At 34.3% G+C, this 15844-nt stretch overlaps 4 protein-coding genes across 6 annotated transcripts; 2 read left to right on the top strand and 2 right to left on the bottom strand.

The window, feature by feature from the left end:
• The first annotated feature begins 738 nt into the window (after positions 1–738).
• Positions 739–4846, top strand: LOC105192175 (tetratricopeptide repeat protein 27). 2 transcript variants are annotated; one of them, XM_019845566.2, is made up of 9 exons: positions 739–941; positions 1270–2128; positions 2204–2270; positions 2345–2677; positions 2749–2922; positions 3003–3155; positions 3221–3382; positions 3553–4119; positions 4680–4846. In XM_019845566.2, exons 1-8 carry the CDS (start codon positions 869–871, stop codon positions 4105–4107), a joined length of 2376 nt encoding a protein of 791 aa, XP_019701125.1. In that variant the 5' UTR covers positions 739–868; the 3' UTR covers positions 4108–4119; positions 4680–4846. The 2 variants fall into 2 exon arrangements, with proteins under 2 accessions (XP_019701125.1, XP_011154423.1); XM_011156121.3 differs by lacking the exon at positions 4680–4846 and adding an exon at positions 4366–4446.
• On the bottom strand, positions 4146–10100 carry mdu (mitotic spindle positioning protein meduse). Its single transcript, XM_011156124.3, is given in 6 exon segments — positions 4146–4850; positions 5123–5288; positions 5859–6304; positions 6563–6700; positions 9470–9615; positions 9618–10100. Coding segments are annotated over 6 exon segments (1047 nt in total). The 5' UTR covers positions 9667–10100; the 3' UTR covers positions 4146–4748.
• Positions 10101–10284: 184 nt separating this feature from the next.
• On the bottom strand, positions 10285–12685 carry LOC105192177 (cyclin-dependent kinase 2-interacting protein). 2 transcript variants are annotated; one of them, XM_019845567.2, is made up of 5 exons: positions 12522–12685; positions 12187–12413; positions 11927–12035; positions 11548–11764; positions 10285–10725 (listed from the first exon to the last, which is right to left on the bottom strand). In XM_019845567.2, exons 1-4 carry the CDS (start codon positions 12586–12588, stop codon positions 11559–11561), a joined length of 609 nt encoding a protein of 202 aa, XP_019701126.1. In that variant the 5' UTR covers positions 12589–12685; the 3' UTR covers positions 10285–10725; positions 11548–11558. The 2 variants fall into 2 exon arrangements, with proteins under 2 accessions (XP_019701126.1, XP_011154427.1); XM_011156125.3 differs by lacking the exon at positions 10285–10725 and adding an exon at positions 10755–10870.
• A 186-nt stretch (positions 12686–12871) lies between these two features.
• On the top strand, positions 12872–15592 carry rasp (protein-cysteine N-palmitoyltransferase Rasp). Its single transcript, XM_011156190.3, has 7 exons — positions 12872–13103; positions 13197–13384; positions 13479–13886; positions 13967–14110; positions 14179–14396; positions 14475–14815; positions 15012–15592. Exons 1-7 carry the CDS (start codon positions 13010–13012, stop codon positions 15110–15112), a joined length of 1494 nt encoding a protein of 497 aa, XP_011154492.1. The 5' UTR covers positions 12872–13009; the 3' UTR covers positions 15113–15592.
• Positions 15593–15844: the final 252 nt, after the last annotated feature.

The following is a 15844-nucleotide window of genomic DNA, read 5'->3' as shown; positions in this document are numbered from 1 at the left end:
GCAATATGCCTTCTGATTGGTTAACAGCGCACTAATATAGTTATAAGCACGTTCTGAATATGGGTCTTAAAGTATAACTGGTATAGATCAGCATCAACATGATGAATAACTGGCTCTGTCTTTTATCAATTTCATTTCTTTACCTTTTTATAATTATGACCAATGATGGGAAGCAGTGATTGAAGATCATGGAAATAATGTGACAATGTATGAATTTTTAAATTCTATTTTTTCAATTTCGCTCACATTTTCTCGCGCACGCTCACGCGAAGGGCGGATTCATACCTTGGCAGAAAAGCAGAAAGGCAGCATCTAATCAGTTGCGCTGATAATCTGTCTCTCTCTTGAAAGAAAGAGAGAGAGAAGATAGAGTGAATTCTCTTCTATAATAACGAAACATTTATACGATATTTTGTATCATTAATTATTTGTATTGTCATAGTATTCGATATATTGTATGATAAATGTTCGTATTATCTTCAGCGTAGCTAAAATAGTCGGTATTTGTCATTGGTTACGTTCAGAAAACAAAGTGCTCACTGAGCGCTTAGTAACTATTGGTCCTTACTGTTAGATCCTTACATTCAGACCAATAACGTTGACGAATTACTCAACCGTTGTGTAACCGTTGTGTTTTCTGAACGCAGCCATTGCTCTTGAATTACCGCCAAACATACTGGGGCTCCTATGCCTTCACAAAAATTTATCCAGAGTTGACAGTCTTTAGTATCACCTCGTCGGTGGTATAATTATGCGCGAGCATGTGCTGGAGATGAAATTGAAAACCGTTACATTTGTCGATTCCAGTAATTTCAAATAAAGGTAAAATTAATATATTTTTCAACGTGTATATTAACTGTGATACGCCATGGATGCAAATGAAGGCAAGATAAATGAAACTATAGAAATTCAACTTTTAATTAATTTTTCTAAAACTGAAGGTATGTATGTTATATGATGCTACATAATAAAAAATTTGTCTTGCTGAAGAAAATAAATTTCTCCATTCAATCTCGATTCAATTTTAATCTTATATATATGTTTTAATATGTAAAATGTATGATAATAAAAGTTGTTACTAGATATTGTAAACGAAGTAAAATTTAAGGTTGGGAAACATTACTGTATTATAATTTTTAGAGTGACAGTTCTAAAATTCATTTTTCATGATTGTTGCAAAATATACTATTGTTAAAAAATCAGATAAAAAATTAAATATCCTTACTTTATATTTGTTGAGTGAACTACATACTATTTTTACAATTTCAGGTCCTAATCTGCTGTATGATGTATGCAGTATATTATGTGGTAAATATGAAGATGTAATAAGTAATGAGCTTTCTACATTTATAATCAAAGAAATAAGTAATCATGATAACTTGGAGGAAATTGTATATAAGAGTATAAGTGGAACCGATATGCAACAATCATGGTTGTGTATAGGAATAGCTTCTTTGTTATATTTTGCACAATATAATTGGACTGGTCCATATATTGAGGATAAGGATATCAATTGGTTAAAAAGTGAAAGACATAAAGCACTCAAGACTTTATCGTTACATGATGAATGCAATATAAATATCCAAAAACCAGAGTTACTTTATCTGTCCAAAATAATATTCTCTAACACAGACTTACAACTTAAGTATAAAAGCTGCATTTGGTGGTTATTTAGAACCAATTTGTTACATCAATATATATTAGATGAAAATTCAGGGATAATATTTGAAGAAACTGAGAATCTAATATTGAGAATCAATTCTCTCAATATATTAGAAAACCCTTTCTGCAAGCTTTTATTCAATTTGGAGGCTGCTAGATTTTACTTATGCTTCCGAAGAACACAAGATTCTGAAAAATATCTTGATCATGCACAGAACATAGCAGGCTTAACATTGAATCTACAAGGTGCAATGGGAAAACGTACAAAGTACCAACTGGAAGAAAAGTCACAACTGTACTTGCAAGCAGTAATAAGCAAAGATATTTTTCCAATGATAGATTGTGAAAATATACCATTATCTGTAACTTTAGATGATGAGTTGAGATTAGAACGTATTGAGTTCTCAGAGCATACAGAAGAAACCCATTTAGGTGCAGTGGAAGAAGCTGTAATTTTAACAGAATAGTAAGTATAACTTGTATCTTTATATGTATATAAAATTATGTCATAAGATTTAAAGGATATTAATACAGGTATTAGTGCTCGGTTACAGATGTGTCAGCCTAAACACAAACTTACTCAAGAAGAAATCAGTCCCTATCTGACGGTAAGCTATGATGTTAATTTTCTATTTATCTAATAATTAAATATAAATCAAATATTTACAAAAAAATATTTCAGAAAGTTATAGAGAACACAAAAAATTGGTCATTAAAGATGACTTCTTTGTACTATCGTTGCTCATTAGAGCGTGATCACTTTAGAACTGCACCAAGATGTCTGAAGCAAGGACAATCTTTAGAGCAGGAATATAATGATGGAAAAGCACCTGTAGCCAGAAGAATGGATCTATTTTTTGCAAGTGGTATGAAACCTATTTGGATATTAAGAGAGGAAGTAGCTTACCAAATGCTTCATCTTGACATGATAAAAGCTGCTCTGGAAGCCTATACAAAACTTGGTTTATGGGAAGAAGTGATTACCTGTTACTGCAGATTAAATTTGAATCATAAAGTATGTGTCTGTTGTGCTGCAAATATAATATATGAAGTACATTAGTAAATCTGTAAGTTGAACGTTTGCAGGCAGCTGAGATTATTCAAAAACAATTATGTGAAAAACCAACGGTGAAATTATGGTGTCTACTAGGAGATATAACTGGCGACATGAGTCATTATGAAACAGCATGGAAATTATCTGGCGAGAAAAGCGGTAGAGCACAAAGACAATGGGGTTATTATTATTTCACAAGGAAAAATGTCAGTAAACAAATTTTGAATTTTAATTTTCACTCTGACTCTTTAACATAAATTTTTAATGTGTTATATGTACTTTACAGTACACTGAGGCTGTCCCACATTTGAAGTTATCAGTTGAATTGAATAATATTCAAGAAGGTGCATGGTTTAGACTGGGCTATGCTGCATTACAGATAGAAAATTGGAATTTGGCTGCTACAGCATACAGACGTTATTGTGCCTTAGAACCATCTGTATGTATATATTAATATTTTTGTTAATTTGTTATAACAAAATATGTTAACGATTAAAATTTTAGAGTTTCGAGGCATGGAACAATCTAGCAAAAGCATACATAAGAATGGGAAATATAGCAAGAGCACGAAAATCTCTAGAGGATGCTCTGAAATGTGATTATGATCGTTGGGAAGTGTGGGATAATTTCATGGTCGTTAATACTGATTTAGGACATTTTTCAGAAGTAAGCGATATATAAATATATTTGATAATTTAATTTTCTACAAAACTTCCTTTTTTCATGCTATCTAGATATTTAATAGTATCGCATCCGACATTAAAAATTACAGGATCAAGAAACATCATTTTTATATTAATTACAAAATATTTTTAAATTATTTCATTCTGTTTCAGGTTATTCGATGTTATCATCGTATTTTAGATTTAAAAGGCACTCACTTGGATGTCCAAGTTCTCCGAATATTAACAGCTGCTATAGTCAACGATATTAATGATGCAAATGGAAATCCGGCATCCCGTTTGCTTCAAAAAGGTTTAGAGTTATTTGGAAGACTTAGTTTTAAAGTGGATAACCCACATGTTTGGAGAACGTATGCTGAACTCGTTGCATTGAAAAAGACAGATGTTGATAATGAAAAAGCAACTCATTACTTGCAACAAGCGTACCGCGTTGCCACTTTTGACCCACACTGGTCTGATAACGAAGATCAAACTTTGTACATATTAGAGTTATGTTGTGATATGACACAAGCATATTTACGTTGCACCGCCAACGCGGTCAATAAGAAGAGAAAAATGTTAGGAAGTGCAAAATTATCTCTCCAAAAAGTTGTGAAAGAAGTCAAAAACCAGGAATGGACTCATTCAAATATCCTTGAATCACTGACCAAAGTTGAAGAGTATTTAACAACTGTAATCAATGAATTAGACGAAATAAAAACAATGTAATTGGAAAAACAGGTATACAAAATTTTTCATACACACAGAATTCTTCATTGAATTTAATAAGTGGAAAAATCTGGAAATTCAAATTTTTCTGTCTTATTTGTACGCAAGATTTTAACAATCGTAAACACTTCAAATCCACATATCTATATTGGACGATACGTGTATAAAAATTTTTAATGGTTCACGAATATTTTACATGTATTCATATTACAATTCATCAATAATGTAACAAAACAAATTTGGCCTTACATTTTTTAGGAAGATCTTCAACTTTGTTATAAGTTATGTTACTAATAATTATGTTTATCTAGTAACTTAATACTGAAAACATGCAGCCGCGATACGCACAGTATATTCTAATTAACGATATATCGCTATAATTATTCGAACGAAGTCGTTCGTTCGTAAATAAACTATATAAACAAGATAAACAAGAAAATTGAGATGCAGATTCACATAATCAATCGACATGCGCTTTAAGAATAGCAAAGTAACTTGTTACAGTACAGACGTCTACTGTGATATTCCACCAAATTTATAAATTTACAATTTAACGTTTACGTTTTACGTAGATAACGACAAGATAAAAACGAGGACAAAATTGTCGCTTGCAAGTACATTTTTTGGGAGTTATAAAACTTTCAAAAATAACTATCACTCTCGCTGTTCTCGACGGACTCTTTCTTGGCGGCTATCAGATTTTCCCATTGTGCAATAAGTGTGCTACGACGTCGTGGATTAGGCTGTAAATATATAAGATGTATGTACATATATAACACATTTTATAATAAATATCTCACGAAAAGATATTTTCATCACAGTTGTCAATTCCAGGAGTCAACGGAAGTAATAAGGAAGGAGTATTTACTTTAAATCATCATGATTATTGGACGATAATAACACAGCCCCATAAGAATATATTTGTCCGGTTTTAGGCACCGACCACTTTTTTTTGTGTGAGGCTGTGTAATTGATAGGGTCATTGATAGGGTGTTCTTCATATAGCGCACCTTACCTTATGTTTCCCTTTGTGCTCTCTCTCAATCTCGTCCTCGTTCAAAGTGTTAGTAGAAGCACCGCTCCTGAGCGAACTGGAGCCGTCGTAAATGTCAGAATCATTATCGTTTCCTATATCAAGTAAATTCGGCTGAGACTTTGCCAACATTTGCGATCTCATCAGTCTGCAAAAATAAATGAGATTTTCCTAAATCTGACGTTTGAATTTCACTTTCGTAAATCTAACAATTGAGTATAAAAAATTTTCTATACACGCATTACATACATTCATTGTTTCATTACATCACTTATATATATATATATATATATATATATATTATTATTATTATTACAGACGCACGACGTTTTAATTCTTGGCATACATGATGCTTAAAGCTTTAATTGTTGCAGAAGCAAATATTACAAGAAGGTAAACGGTTCAAATTTATAGTAGAATTTAACAGGATTCCGATCTGCTTTGTTAAAAATAATTTATTCATTAAAATAATTTTAATATTAAAATAGAATAAAGTCTACATCACCTAGCCTGTAAGTTTCGTAACGGCAAAATTCTGTTTGGAATTTTATATAAATCATGTATAAACAAAGAACACTTGAAGATTTATTAATACCTGAAGTGGGCTTTAATTTTGAAATTACTGAAGAAATAAATTAGAATGATAGCAAAAATCGTTCTTTACAAGAAGAAAAGTTAGTATCTCTTGATAGATCTAGAGACGTACATTTTCTCATACCTTAACTCGTTTTCGCGTTCTCTCATATCGTGCAGTTCTTTCTGGATCTTCTGCTCGACCGGCACGTATCCCTTCCTCGCCAGTGGTTTCTTGGGCTCGTCGTCCGGCTCCAATTGTATCTCCAACGTTTGGTTGAAGGCCTTAATACTTAAAGGATTGAGCGTAATAGTGGGCGTTATGGGCGGACTCAGGACGTCGTTGCTTCCCGATTTGTTCCTGTAGATCTTTCCTCGCGTGGCCAGGAACCTGTGCATCAGGCCCTTCTGACTTGGCGCGCTGGCGAAACGCAACGGCGTCGGCGTTGTGCGCGTAGATATTACACCGTTCGTCATCTTTGGCGTCAGATTTGCCGACAGCGGGTTCAAATTTACCGCTTCTAGGATCTGTGGTGTAGATGTTGTCCTTTTCAACTTGCCTGAAGCTAGCGCCTGTGGCATGCGTCGCACCTACGTAGGATGAATTCACTAATGAGATATCACTTCAAAAGAAAGAAGAGTATTTTTCTTTCCAAGAACGTTCTTCGGAAAAAAGATGTTTCGTTGATTCTTCGGGTACTCGAGGCTAATTTTATTTCTACCGACAAAGAGATTCCTTTAGGGACCGGCAATTTCAGACGTCTTATGGATCTTTGCCCAATGCAGGTATGGTCAAATGTGTGCACGTGTATACGAACTGTAGATTTGTGTACGATATGTTAAAGTTACCTTGGAATCCACCGTTTCGTGAGACGTGGTTTTAATGCTACCCACGTTCCGTAATTCGTGTTCCCTCTCGGTGACCTCTTCAATCTCTCTTTGTATTCTGTCCGTTGCCCTCCTCAATTGCTCTAGTCTATGTTCCGCCTGCGTATATGGAATAAAAATTTTTATTATGTAAAAATCATAATAAATGCAATCGTATCTTCGTTTGGTCCTGGACTTCTCTTCGCGCTGAGAGAATAAACGGAGATCTTTTTTATAATTAATTAACTGCAATCATCCCCAAAAAGTCGAGAAGCAAAAAATACAAAAAAGAATTTTGTTAATACGTGTATCGTAATTAACTGATCAATCGAAAGATCTCAAAATATCTCAGATTTGTTTCTTAACGCTCAAAGTGTTAACCGTCAACAATCGTGTTCAAATTTAGGCGGTATTTACCAATATTCCTCCTCCGTGCAACGCGTTCACGTATTGAAAAGATCAATTTATGATTTTTTCCCCCTAATTTTCTCTTGACAAAATCTCTATCTTAAAAATTATGCTTTCAGGAAAAGTCTGGAGATAAGTTCTTCTATATGTCTCTACAACATCGCGTGAGATTGTTCTGAAACATGCGAGCAACAGGTTCTTCACCCGTCGTATTTTCGGCTGTACGGTATGCGGAAGGAAAAATTCCGTGACCCTTTTCTCCTGCTTGTCATCTGCTTACTCGCCCCCGCTTCGCCGTATAGGACGGAAAAATTCAACTGCAAGATGAATGGAACTGCAGGTTTAGTGTCAATAACCGCGCTAACGGGAAACGGATTCCAGAAAACTAGCTGAACGCAATGCCGTAAAATCAGCTATTACGTTTCAATAGGGTTTTTAAATTCGTTGCGTCCCAAGTTCCTACACGGACGGGTTCTCTTTCAGTCTCTCCTCTTTCTTCTCCTACGTTCTTCTTTTTTCCGTTCTCTTTGCTTTATCGTGACGCCAGAGTACGTGTCAGGCCGCTTCACGAACCTTTGAATTTCAATGTGTACATTCTCTATTCTCTCCGGCGCAAAAGTCTGAGAGACGAATTTCTATCATATTACTCGTCGTCGAGCGTAGCGCTTCCGCCTCATATCAATATCTTCCTCGGTGCGTATCTATCTATCCGACATATTTCTCAAAGATCGACGTGTAACTGATAAATCGAGACTGCAATTCGCTGGGGTATCACTACGCCGGCGGTATTTTTTCGTTCAACATGTCACCGAAACACTTTCGGAGGACTACACGCGGCAGAAGGACGAAACGGGTTTCTCACGGATGCTGCGAATCGCTCGCAAGAATGCAGCGGCAATCTGCCGTGTTAGCTTCATCGACCGTGCGTCTCGAGCGTATAATCTCGAATGTTATCAGTTTATCTCCGAAAAAATCTATTGCGTCTCATTATACTTCCCTGTGTGTGTGTCATTGCGAAGTCACACGGCGACTGAATGACACACAAAATGACAAATAAAATGACGTATTGGCCGGAAAGGACAAAATGATATCAGCGAAATCGAAATCGCGATCGCCTGATGGATTTCGATAGAAAATGAAGGCCAATGTCTCGCGTTAGCACCGATAAAATCGTATCTATTCGCACTCTTATCGCGACGCGTCCTCTTTATCTTGTTTATTTTCTCTTGCTCTTTCTACTTCGATATATTAATCTTTCTCTATCTCTTCATCTTTCAGAGATTTACCGAAATTATCATTTAGGTGACAAAGACGCAGCGCATTGTCGCAGCATTCGAGATTTAATCTCTCGGAAGTGCCTTAAGAAAGTATCGTTCACAATCTACTTGTTACATGTATATCCCATAATCCGCGATCTTAACGACAGATTCGGAATCTCGATCTTTCCTCGGTAAGAATGTCGAGGAAGGTCTTCGCATTTACGACGGGAAAACCCGCGTCGTAAAAAAAACGTCGTTCCCGCACAAGCATCGAGACGGATCTCCCTGTTGGTTTTCGTCCATCGTAAAAGACGGCATAAATCTCGTGAAATAATTGCTTTATTGGCACAAAACGCGATAAAATAAAACAGTTCACTTTCAGACCTTTATCTCACAATGTGGACCGGCCGGGCGCTTCCGCGTAGGAACTCGATGATAGTATCGAAACGAGTTTCTCCAAGGAATTCCAGACGAGCAGCTGCAACGCGGTCAGGTATGCCGTACTCAGAAAACTGAGGGCCGGTGGAAGCAGCGGCTGTAATCATCGTTTCCTTTCTAACAAAATGGGGCACAACTCTTCCCACCTCTTTCAAGTCCCCTTCCCCTCTTAAAAGCGTGCTATTTTCATTTCCGTCAAGAGCATCCGAACGACCGACTTTGGGCCCAACGGCTTCCCCGCGGACTTTCGGATTTCCGAAATATTGCAGGCCGAATTTCACCGACGGACACATACGTTCCCCTAACTAGTTTGTCCTGCCGAAAGTACCCTCGATCTCGACGATGCGTTTCTCTCTTGCGATCTCGACTGATGAAATTAGTAAATCGGTCCACATCAAGCTGCACAGTAACATCAAGTGTTTGGGTTTTTTTCTTTTCAGACAATTCAACAAGTCCAACAGTTCGAGTTTCAAGATCGAACTTTAGACCATCAGGATCTCCTGAGTCTGAAGAGAAGAGAAGACACTCGTACGACACCTAATAAGAACAGCCGGATAATTCGCTGACCATCGGCAGGTGAACAGTTTACAGGAAGGAGACTCGTCAGGCGATCTGTCATTAAAAACGAAGTCCGGAGGTGTGGGAGCGACCTGTGCAAATCGTGTTTCGAGCGACGGCGTTATCTCCCTCTCTCTCTCTCTCTCTCTCTCTCTCTCTGTTGTTACGAAGCAAGGTATACGCACAGCGCGATGATACATTTTGCCAGATGCAGCCCGAGACTTACCTCCATCGTTTTCCCGAACGTTTTCCGCCAGCGAGAACTCGCGCGACCGTCCAACGACGACGACGGATCCGAACTGTATCTTTTATCAGACTTCTCCGCGGCAGATACGGTGCGTCGACCTCGAAACGGGGAACAATTTCGTGCGGTTTATCTGATCGCGAGGTGCGCCGACGAGTAACGTCCCCGCTTATTATCATGCCTCGCACAACTAATTACGTCACTTGTTCAATATTTACACCGATGGCTCGCGCTCGATCGTGCTCGTACACGTATGTTACCTGCCGGCAAAGAGAACATTCAGCGTCGTACGAACCGTAATGTACACTAGGCATTATCGATGCCTTTCGATTCTCGCTCGGGATATTCCCATCGAACGCGCAACGCGTTTGTGTCTAGATCCGCCTAGATTGCGTCACATCGATGTCGATTAGAGGACCTAAAGTTTCTTCTTCATCGATTCATCTCATATATTTCATATATGCTTGTAATGTCTTATAGATTTCTGTCATCTCTGAATCTTTTATTATATGCATCCAATTGTGTGTTACTCTAAGGACGTACATGCGTGTAAATAATGTAATAAGTATGTAGAATTCACACGGTATGCGCATTGTGCAAAGATTTCACCAATGTATCGCGAGCGTGTTAACACGGTCGCATTTCTCCTCTTCTCTTTTCCTCTCTAACTCGATTACTCTTTTCTCGTTTTTCCTTCTTATCCCGTGTCTCTATTAAAATAACGAAAAATTTTATATCATTAATAGTATTCGCGCACGAGAAGCTGAAGCAAGTCCCGTTCTTCCGTGATCGTTTCAGGAAGAAAAAAAGAGAGATCTGACGGTGTCGACGTAGACACGCGCTAAACCGTAACAACGTCGGCAATTGTACCGGCGTGGCACTCGTAATCGAGTTCGCATTATTCCCGATATAAAACAGTCAAAAAAGAGGAAAAACGAACGAGAGAAAAAAGGAAAAATGAGAGTACGTGAGGTGCGAACGGCGTTTTCCGCGTTGCAATGTTCAGTACCGATCGCGAACGCGCGATTGTCTACGGGCGTTCCCGTGAAACTATACAATCCTGACGCGATCGTAGTCCGCTCGACGACTGCCATTTTACCTGCTTCGCGACCTTGTTCTCCGACCGTTCTCCGACAACACGAGCAACATGACGATATGCGTCACGGCCGCTAATTCGCGGTCGGCCGTGCATACCGTCGCCGTCGAGAACCGGTTGTGAACGTTGGCTGTTCTGCGAACTTAAAAAAAAAAATATATATATATAAAACAATTATATATATATATATATGTGTGTGTGTGTGTTTTATTTTTCCCGCTCTTCCGCCTGCGCTCTGCCCCCTTCCATTCCTTCTTGTGCTTGCATTTTCCTGCTTTCTCCTCACTCTGCGAGAACCAAAATTTCTTTCTTGGTCGAACTAAAATTTAAAGCTTTTCAGGAACTTTACCGGCTATCATAAATATAGCCGAGACTAATTAGCCGTTTTTGTGAGCTTTTAAAAACTGCAATAGTGCTTGTTGGAACACGTAAGATGGCAGCACTTTTTACTTTCACCGGGTATTTAAAAAAATTGCTTTTTATTCTTCAAATATTATATTAATTTTCATTTATATTAATTTACGCTTCTGATAGAAAGAAAAATTGAAAGTGGTATCGTCTTACGTAATTCTACAAATATTATACAATACGATTCTAAAAATTCACAAAAGACATTAGGTTTAATGCAGGCTAAATTTTATGAAAGCCGGTAAATTTTTTTCGAGACTTAAAATTGTGGTTCGAATCTCTGATAAAAAATAGATTTAGTAAGGATGCACAAGTAGTAAAGATGAAATAAAACCAGAAAAATATGCTTTAGATACATTGTGACTAATTCTGATACTTGGTTATGGGTTATTCTGTGCATAAACTTAGTAAAAAGAAATATAAAATGATATTATAACAGAGAATTGCACGTACTTATATTTTGACAGAAAAATATATAATTTCACATAAATATAGTTACAATTCCTATTAATCATTTTTTTATTTGTTTTCATATAAGATAAATAAAATTTGTTACCTTGAAAATTTTTACTGCAATGGCCTATGACCAGTTTCAGTCAGTAAAAATTCCAATAATATTGTTAAATCTTCAGGTAGAGAAGGTTGATATTGCCATGCCGCAAGATGAAGCATTTTCCAAGAGTCAGTATAATTATGAGCAACATTTTCAAGTATTTTGCGTTTTAACTTAGCTTCTTTGTGATATGCTTCACATATAATTTCTGCTACTTCACCTTCATTTTAATACATACATTTATATTAAAATAGTATCAATATCAAATAATTGTTATATTAAAATAAAATATGCAATATATTACAATAACAAAATCATAATTAAAATTGTATTAGTTATTATTATTTGTATCTATATTAAATGCATAAAGCTTGTTTTTTACCAAATTTAGTTGTTGGCCATGTTATGAATAATTTATCCAAAGTTTTCTGTAAAGCTGGTAAAGTTTTCAATTGATGTTTGATTTGATCTAAGTTTCTAACTTTACTATCCTATGAAACAAAATCCCTCTTAATTATTTAAAAATTTGTATATTGTAAAAATATATTATCAATTAAAGAAAAACTAAAGTTAGCTGACATTAAAAAAATCACAGAGGACTTTAAATGATATAATGTAGAAATATTTAAAAGGAACACTAACTAGGTTATCACAAATATTTTCTAACTTGTCACACAAGTCTTGTAAAATCGTCGAATAATAATTATTGGCCTGTTTTTCTTGCGTTATATTCTTTATACAAATTATTCCTTGAAGATGAAGACTATTCCATTGTTGTATATTTGTATGGATATCTGCAACTAAATCACGTATATGACGTGCTAACCCTGTCAAATTTTTCCCTTGATTCCAATTAGGTGACAACACTTCTGTAATAAATTATTTATTTTAATACAGTTCATATTGAAACTCTTATGCTAAATATCTTCATATTGATATTAACAAATTAACAAATTAACAAAATGACAGAAACTTACTAACTGGAGAAAACGTTTTTCTTGCCGGTGTTGTAAGATCACAACTATTTTCTTTTACACTTTTCATTGTTATACAAATATTCAATAAAAATTTGTATAAAAAATAAATGCTTCTTCTAACTTTATGTTATTTTATATTCTTTTTGTCAATAAATATTTTGTCAATATTTGTCGGTCTGCAATTATTATATGCAAAAGAATTACAAAAGTGTTGATCTACTTCGACTTCCATGTGAATCCAAAAAAGTTAGGTCAGGCTAACCTAAACTTAACCCTTAAAAATACCTAACTTAACCTTTCTGTTTCATATGCACTTCTACACGTTTTACACTTAAAACGGTACAAGTATAGTATGTCCCTTCGGTAGGACAAGATAAATAGAATAATAACGTAGTATAAAAGTGTAGAAAAGTCATTAGACAGATTTTTTATTATCGGAATATGTAGAAAGCGGCAAATTTAATTTAATAATAAAAAGTGATATCAGAATGATCATGAACAAATACGAAAATTATTTCTACTTTCTTGCGTGGCCATGTGCCATTATTTATTCTGCATATCAACTTTATTTGTCAACTAATTGTAAGAGAGAAAGAAAGAGAGAGAAAGATACTATAAAAAGTCAACAAGTAAAAATATAATAATACTCATAATCACATAAATCTTTATTTTAAGACTTCGACAACTACTACGATGCTTACGGTGATTTCGATTCAGGGGGTATGTGGTCCTGGATCAAAAGAAAACGAGATATCTCAGATCAAGAGTGGCGTATATGGCTTATATTGCTTAGTAGACTGGTACCATGTACTTTTATACATCACTTTATCAGTAAAATGATTAAAATTAATAATAACAATATGGTATGATATGATTTGTATGATTTTTTGAGCATTATATATATATATATATATGTAAATTATAATTTTAGAAAGAAGTACATAATATATTTTTCAGATATTATGCTGTTGGTACATCTTAGCGTCTGCAATGTTCCTTTATTATTACTTAGGAATATTAGGTTTACTATGCATATTGTTGCAACCTATATTCTTGCACATATTAACGTGTATGTGCAGCAAGAATATAGCATGGTGTATACATGTGTTCTTCCTATTTATAATACATGTATTGAAAATACCAGATGGTACTTTTCAAAATTGGCTAGGATTTAATGATGAGCATCATTTTATTTTGACACTTACAATGTGTTGGATACATTTAAGAAGTATTAGCCATAATATGGACAGTATTGATGAACAATTAAGTAATAGAAACAAGTTTATTCAGAGGCTGGCCTATTGCTTGTACTTACCAACATTATTTTTGGGGCCACTTATATTGTATCATGAATTCGTAGAGTCTGTATGTATAATTCACAGTTATGTCACACATGTTATGTCATAACACTTTGATAACATTTTATAAGTAATTTCTTATTTTAGATTAATCGGCCACATCAATATTTGAATTATAGAAGAAAACTACAAACTTTTATTTTTAATTTATTGAGATATATGTCCTGGGTATATTTCACTGAACTGTTATTACATTTTCTTTATATAAATGCAATACAATATCATCCAGAGGTAGTTTACTTGTATATATGATATATTTTATTATGTTCATGTTGAATGTATATTTTTCTTTTCCATAGGTTGTACAAAATTTGAATCCTTGGGCACTATATGGTTTAGGATATTGCATGGGACAATTTTTTTTAAATAAATATGTTGTGGTTTATGGAATTTGCGGTAGTTTATGTGAATTGGATGATATAAAAGCGCCACCACAACCCAAATGTATAGGCAGAATTCACTTATACTCCGACATGTGGAAACATTTTGATAGAGGATTTTATAAATTTCTTGTAAGGTAAATATATAGAATCCTATATATATTTATGCTAGGTTTTATACACATATAATTTAAAGATCATAATTATTTTTACAGGTATATTTATCTCCCGATTCAAAAATCTTATGTGTGCTTTGGGAAGTTATTTGCATCATTTTCATGTTTCACATTTGTCCTTATATGGCATGGAGTACAGATAAATATCTTTCTTTGGGCATTACTCAATTTTATAGGAGTAATAATTGAAAGTGCAGGAGTATCAATTAGTAAAAGCGCACAATATCGCAAGATACAAAATACGTATTTATCCTCGATAAATACTAAGAGGTTCCATTGTATATTAGCAAGTCCTCTTTTAGCAATGTCAGCTATATCAAATTTTTATTTTTTCGGAGGGCAAGAAATTGGAAATATTTTTGTATATCACATATTACATGGTAAGTTTCTTAGATATATATTTTTACCTTCTATTAATATAAAAGAAAAACATTTGCTACAAATATGAATTAGTTAATTAACATTTTTATATCGTATGTGTGTGTAGATATGATTTATATTTACACCAATCACTTAAAATTAGAAAGACTTCCGTGATATTAAAGTTAACATTAACCCATTAATTTCTGTTTACAGAATCCTGGAAAGTCTTATTTGTTTTACTTTTTTTCCTTTATTGCTGCTGCCAACTTTCTGTGCACATTAAAAACTGGGAATTGCAACATGTTAAAGGATAAGATTTCTTTTCGTATAAGCTAACAAAATCAAGTTTTGTTCTTAATAACATATTTGTAAGAAAAATTAACTCTTTATAAATATATCTACAATGCCTTAAGACATATTCATGAAGAAACATTGGATGAATATTGGATAAAAGGGAAAGTATATGTAATACATAGTATAAAGTGTATAAAAGCAAAAGTCCGTGCTAAAATATTTTTAGAAATTTATTTGTAAGTACAAAATATGTAGAAAAATATGTTGTGTAAACTTATTGCGACTTATAATATATATGCATTGAATTAAGACTGACTATATAAATGTGATATATGAGTATAATTTTTATAGAGAATTATATAAGGATTCTACTTACTTTATGATTTGTTAGTGTGATATAAATCATATAGGCATTTAATTTTATTAGTCACCATATTTGTAATACGTCGTTCTCTATATCTATGTAGCTGTACGTTTATGTATATATGTATATACATAAATATAAACATACGGATTATTTATTGTTTTTTTTTCATAAAAAGTTATATAAGGCACTTTTTTCATAATATATAAATCTTTCTAGAGATATATATATTATCTATCTTGTTCATTAATATCTAATATAAATGTGTGTACTCTATACATATGTACCGGATTTATTATTTTACCATTATCAATTACTATTAAAATTATAATAGCTATCTGCAATAGCTAATTATATTTAATCGTCTTTTTATTACACGGTGTATCGA

Source organism: Harpegnathos saltator, unplaced genomic scaffold (assembly GCF_003227715.2).
Source record: "Harpegnathos saltator strain DR-91 unplaced genomic scaffold, Hsal_v8.6 scaffold56, whole genome shotgun sequence".
Classification (NCBI taxonomy): Eukaryota; Metazoa; Arthropoda; class Insecta; order Hymenoptera; family Formicidae; genus Harpegnathos; species Harpegnathos saltator.
This window is presented reverse-complemented; position numbering and strand designations above follow the sequence as displayed.

What these genes read in the sequence shown, in the direction of transcription:
- LOC105192175 (XM_019845566.2), top strand. Translation starts at nt 869, where the DNA reads ATGGATGCAAATGAAGGCAAGATAAATGAAACTATAGAAATTCAACTT. An exon ending in TAATTTTTCTAAAACTGAAG is followed by an intron (nt 942 to 1,269) that starts GTATGTATGTTA and finishes TTACAATTTCAG; the next exon opens with GTCCTAATCTGCTGTATGAT. An exon ending in AAATCAGTCCCTATCTGACG is followed by an intron (nt 2,271 to 2,344) that starts GTAAGCTATGAT and finishes AAAATATTTCAG; the next exon opens with AAAGTTATAGAGAACACAAA.
- LOC105192177 (XM_019845567.2), bottom strand. Translation starts at nt 12,588, where the DNA reads ATGAAAAGTGTAAAAGAAAATAGTTGTGATCTTACAACACCGGCAAGA. An exon ending in AAAATATTTGTGATAACCTA is followed by an intron (nt 12,036 to 12,186) that starts GTTAGTGTTCCT and finishes TTTGTTTCATAG; the next exon opens with GATAGTAAAGTTAGAAACTT. An exon ending in ATGGCCAACAACTAAATTTG is followed by an intron (nt 11,765 to 11,926) that starts GTAAAAAACAAG and finishes ATTAAAATGAAG; the next exon opens with GTGAAGTAGCAGAAATTATA.
- rasp (XM_011156190.3), top strand. Translation starts at nt 13,010, where the DNA reads ATGATCATGAACAAATACGAAAATTATTTCTACTTTCTTGCGTGGCCA. An exon ending in AAATTAATAATAACAATATG is followed by an intron (nt 13,385 to 13,478) that starts GTATGATATGAT and finishes TATATTTTTCAG; the next exon opens with ATATTATGCTGTTGGTACAT. An exon ending in CAATACAATATCATCCAGAG is followed by an intron (nt 14,111 to 14,178) that starts GTAGTTTACTTG and finishes TCTTTTCCATAG; the next exon opens with GTTGTACAAAATTTGAATCC.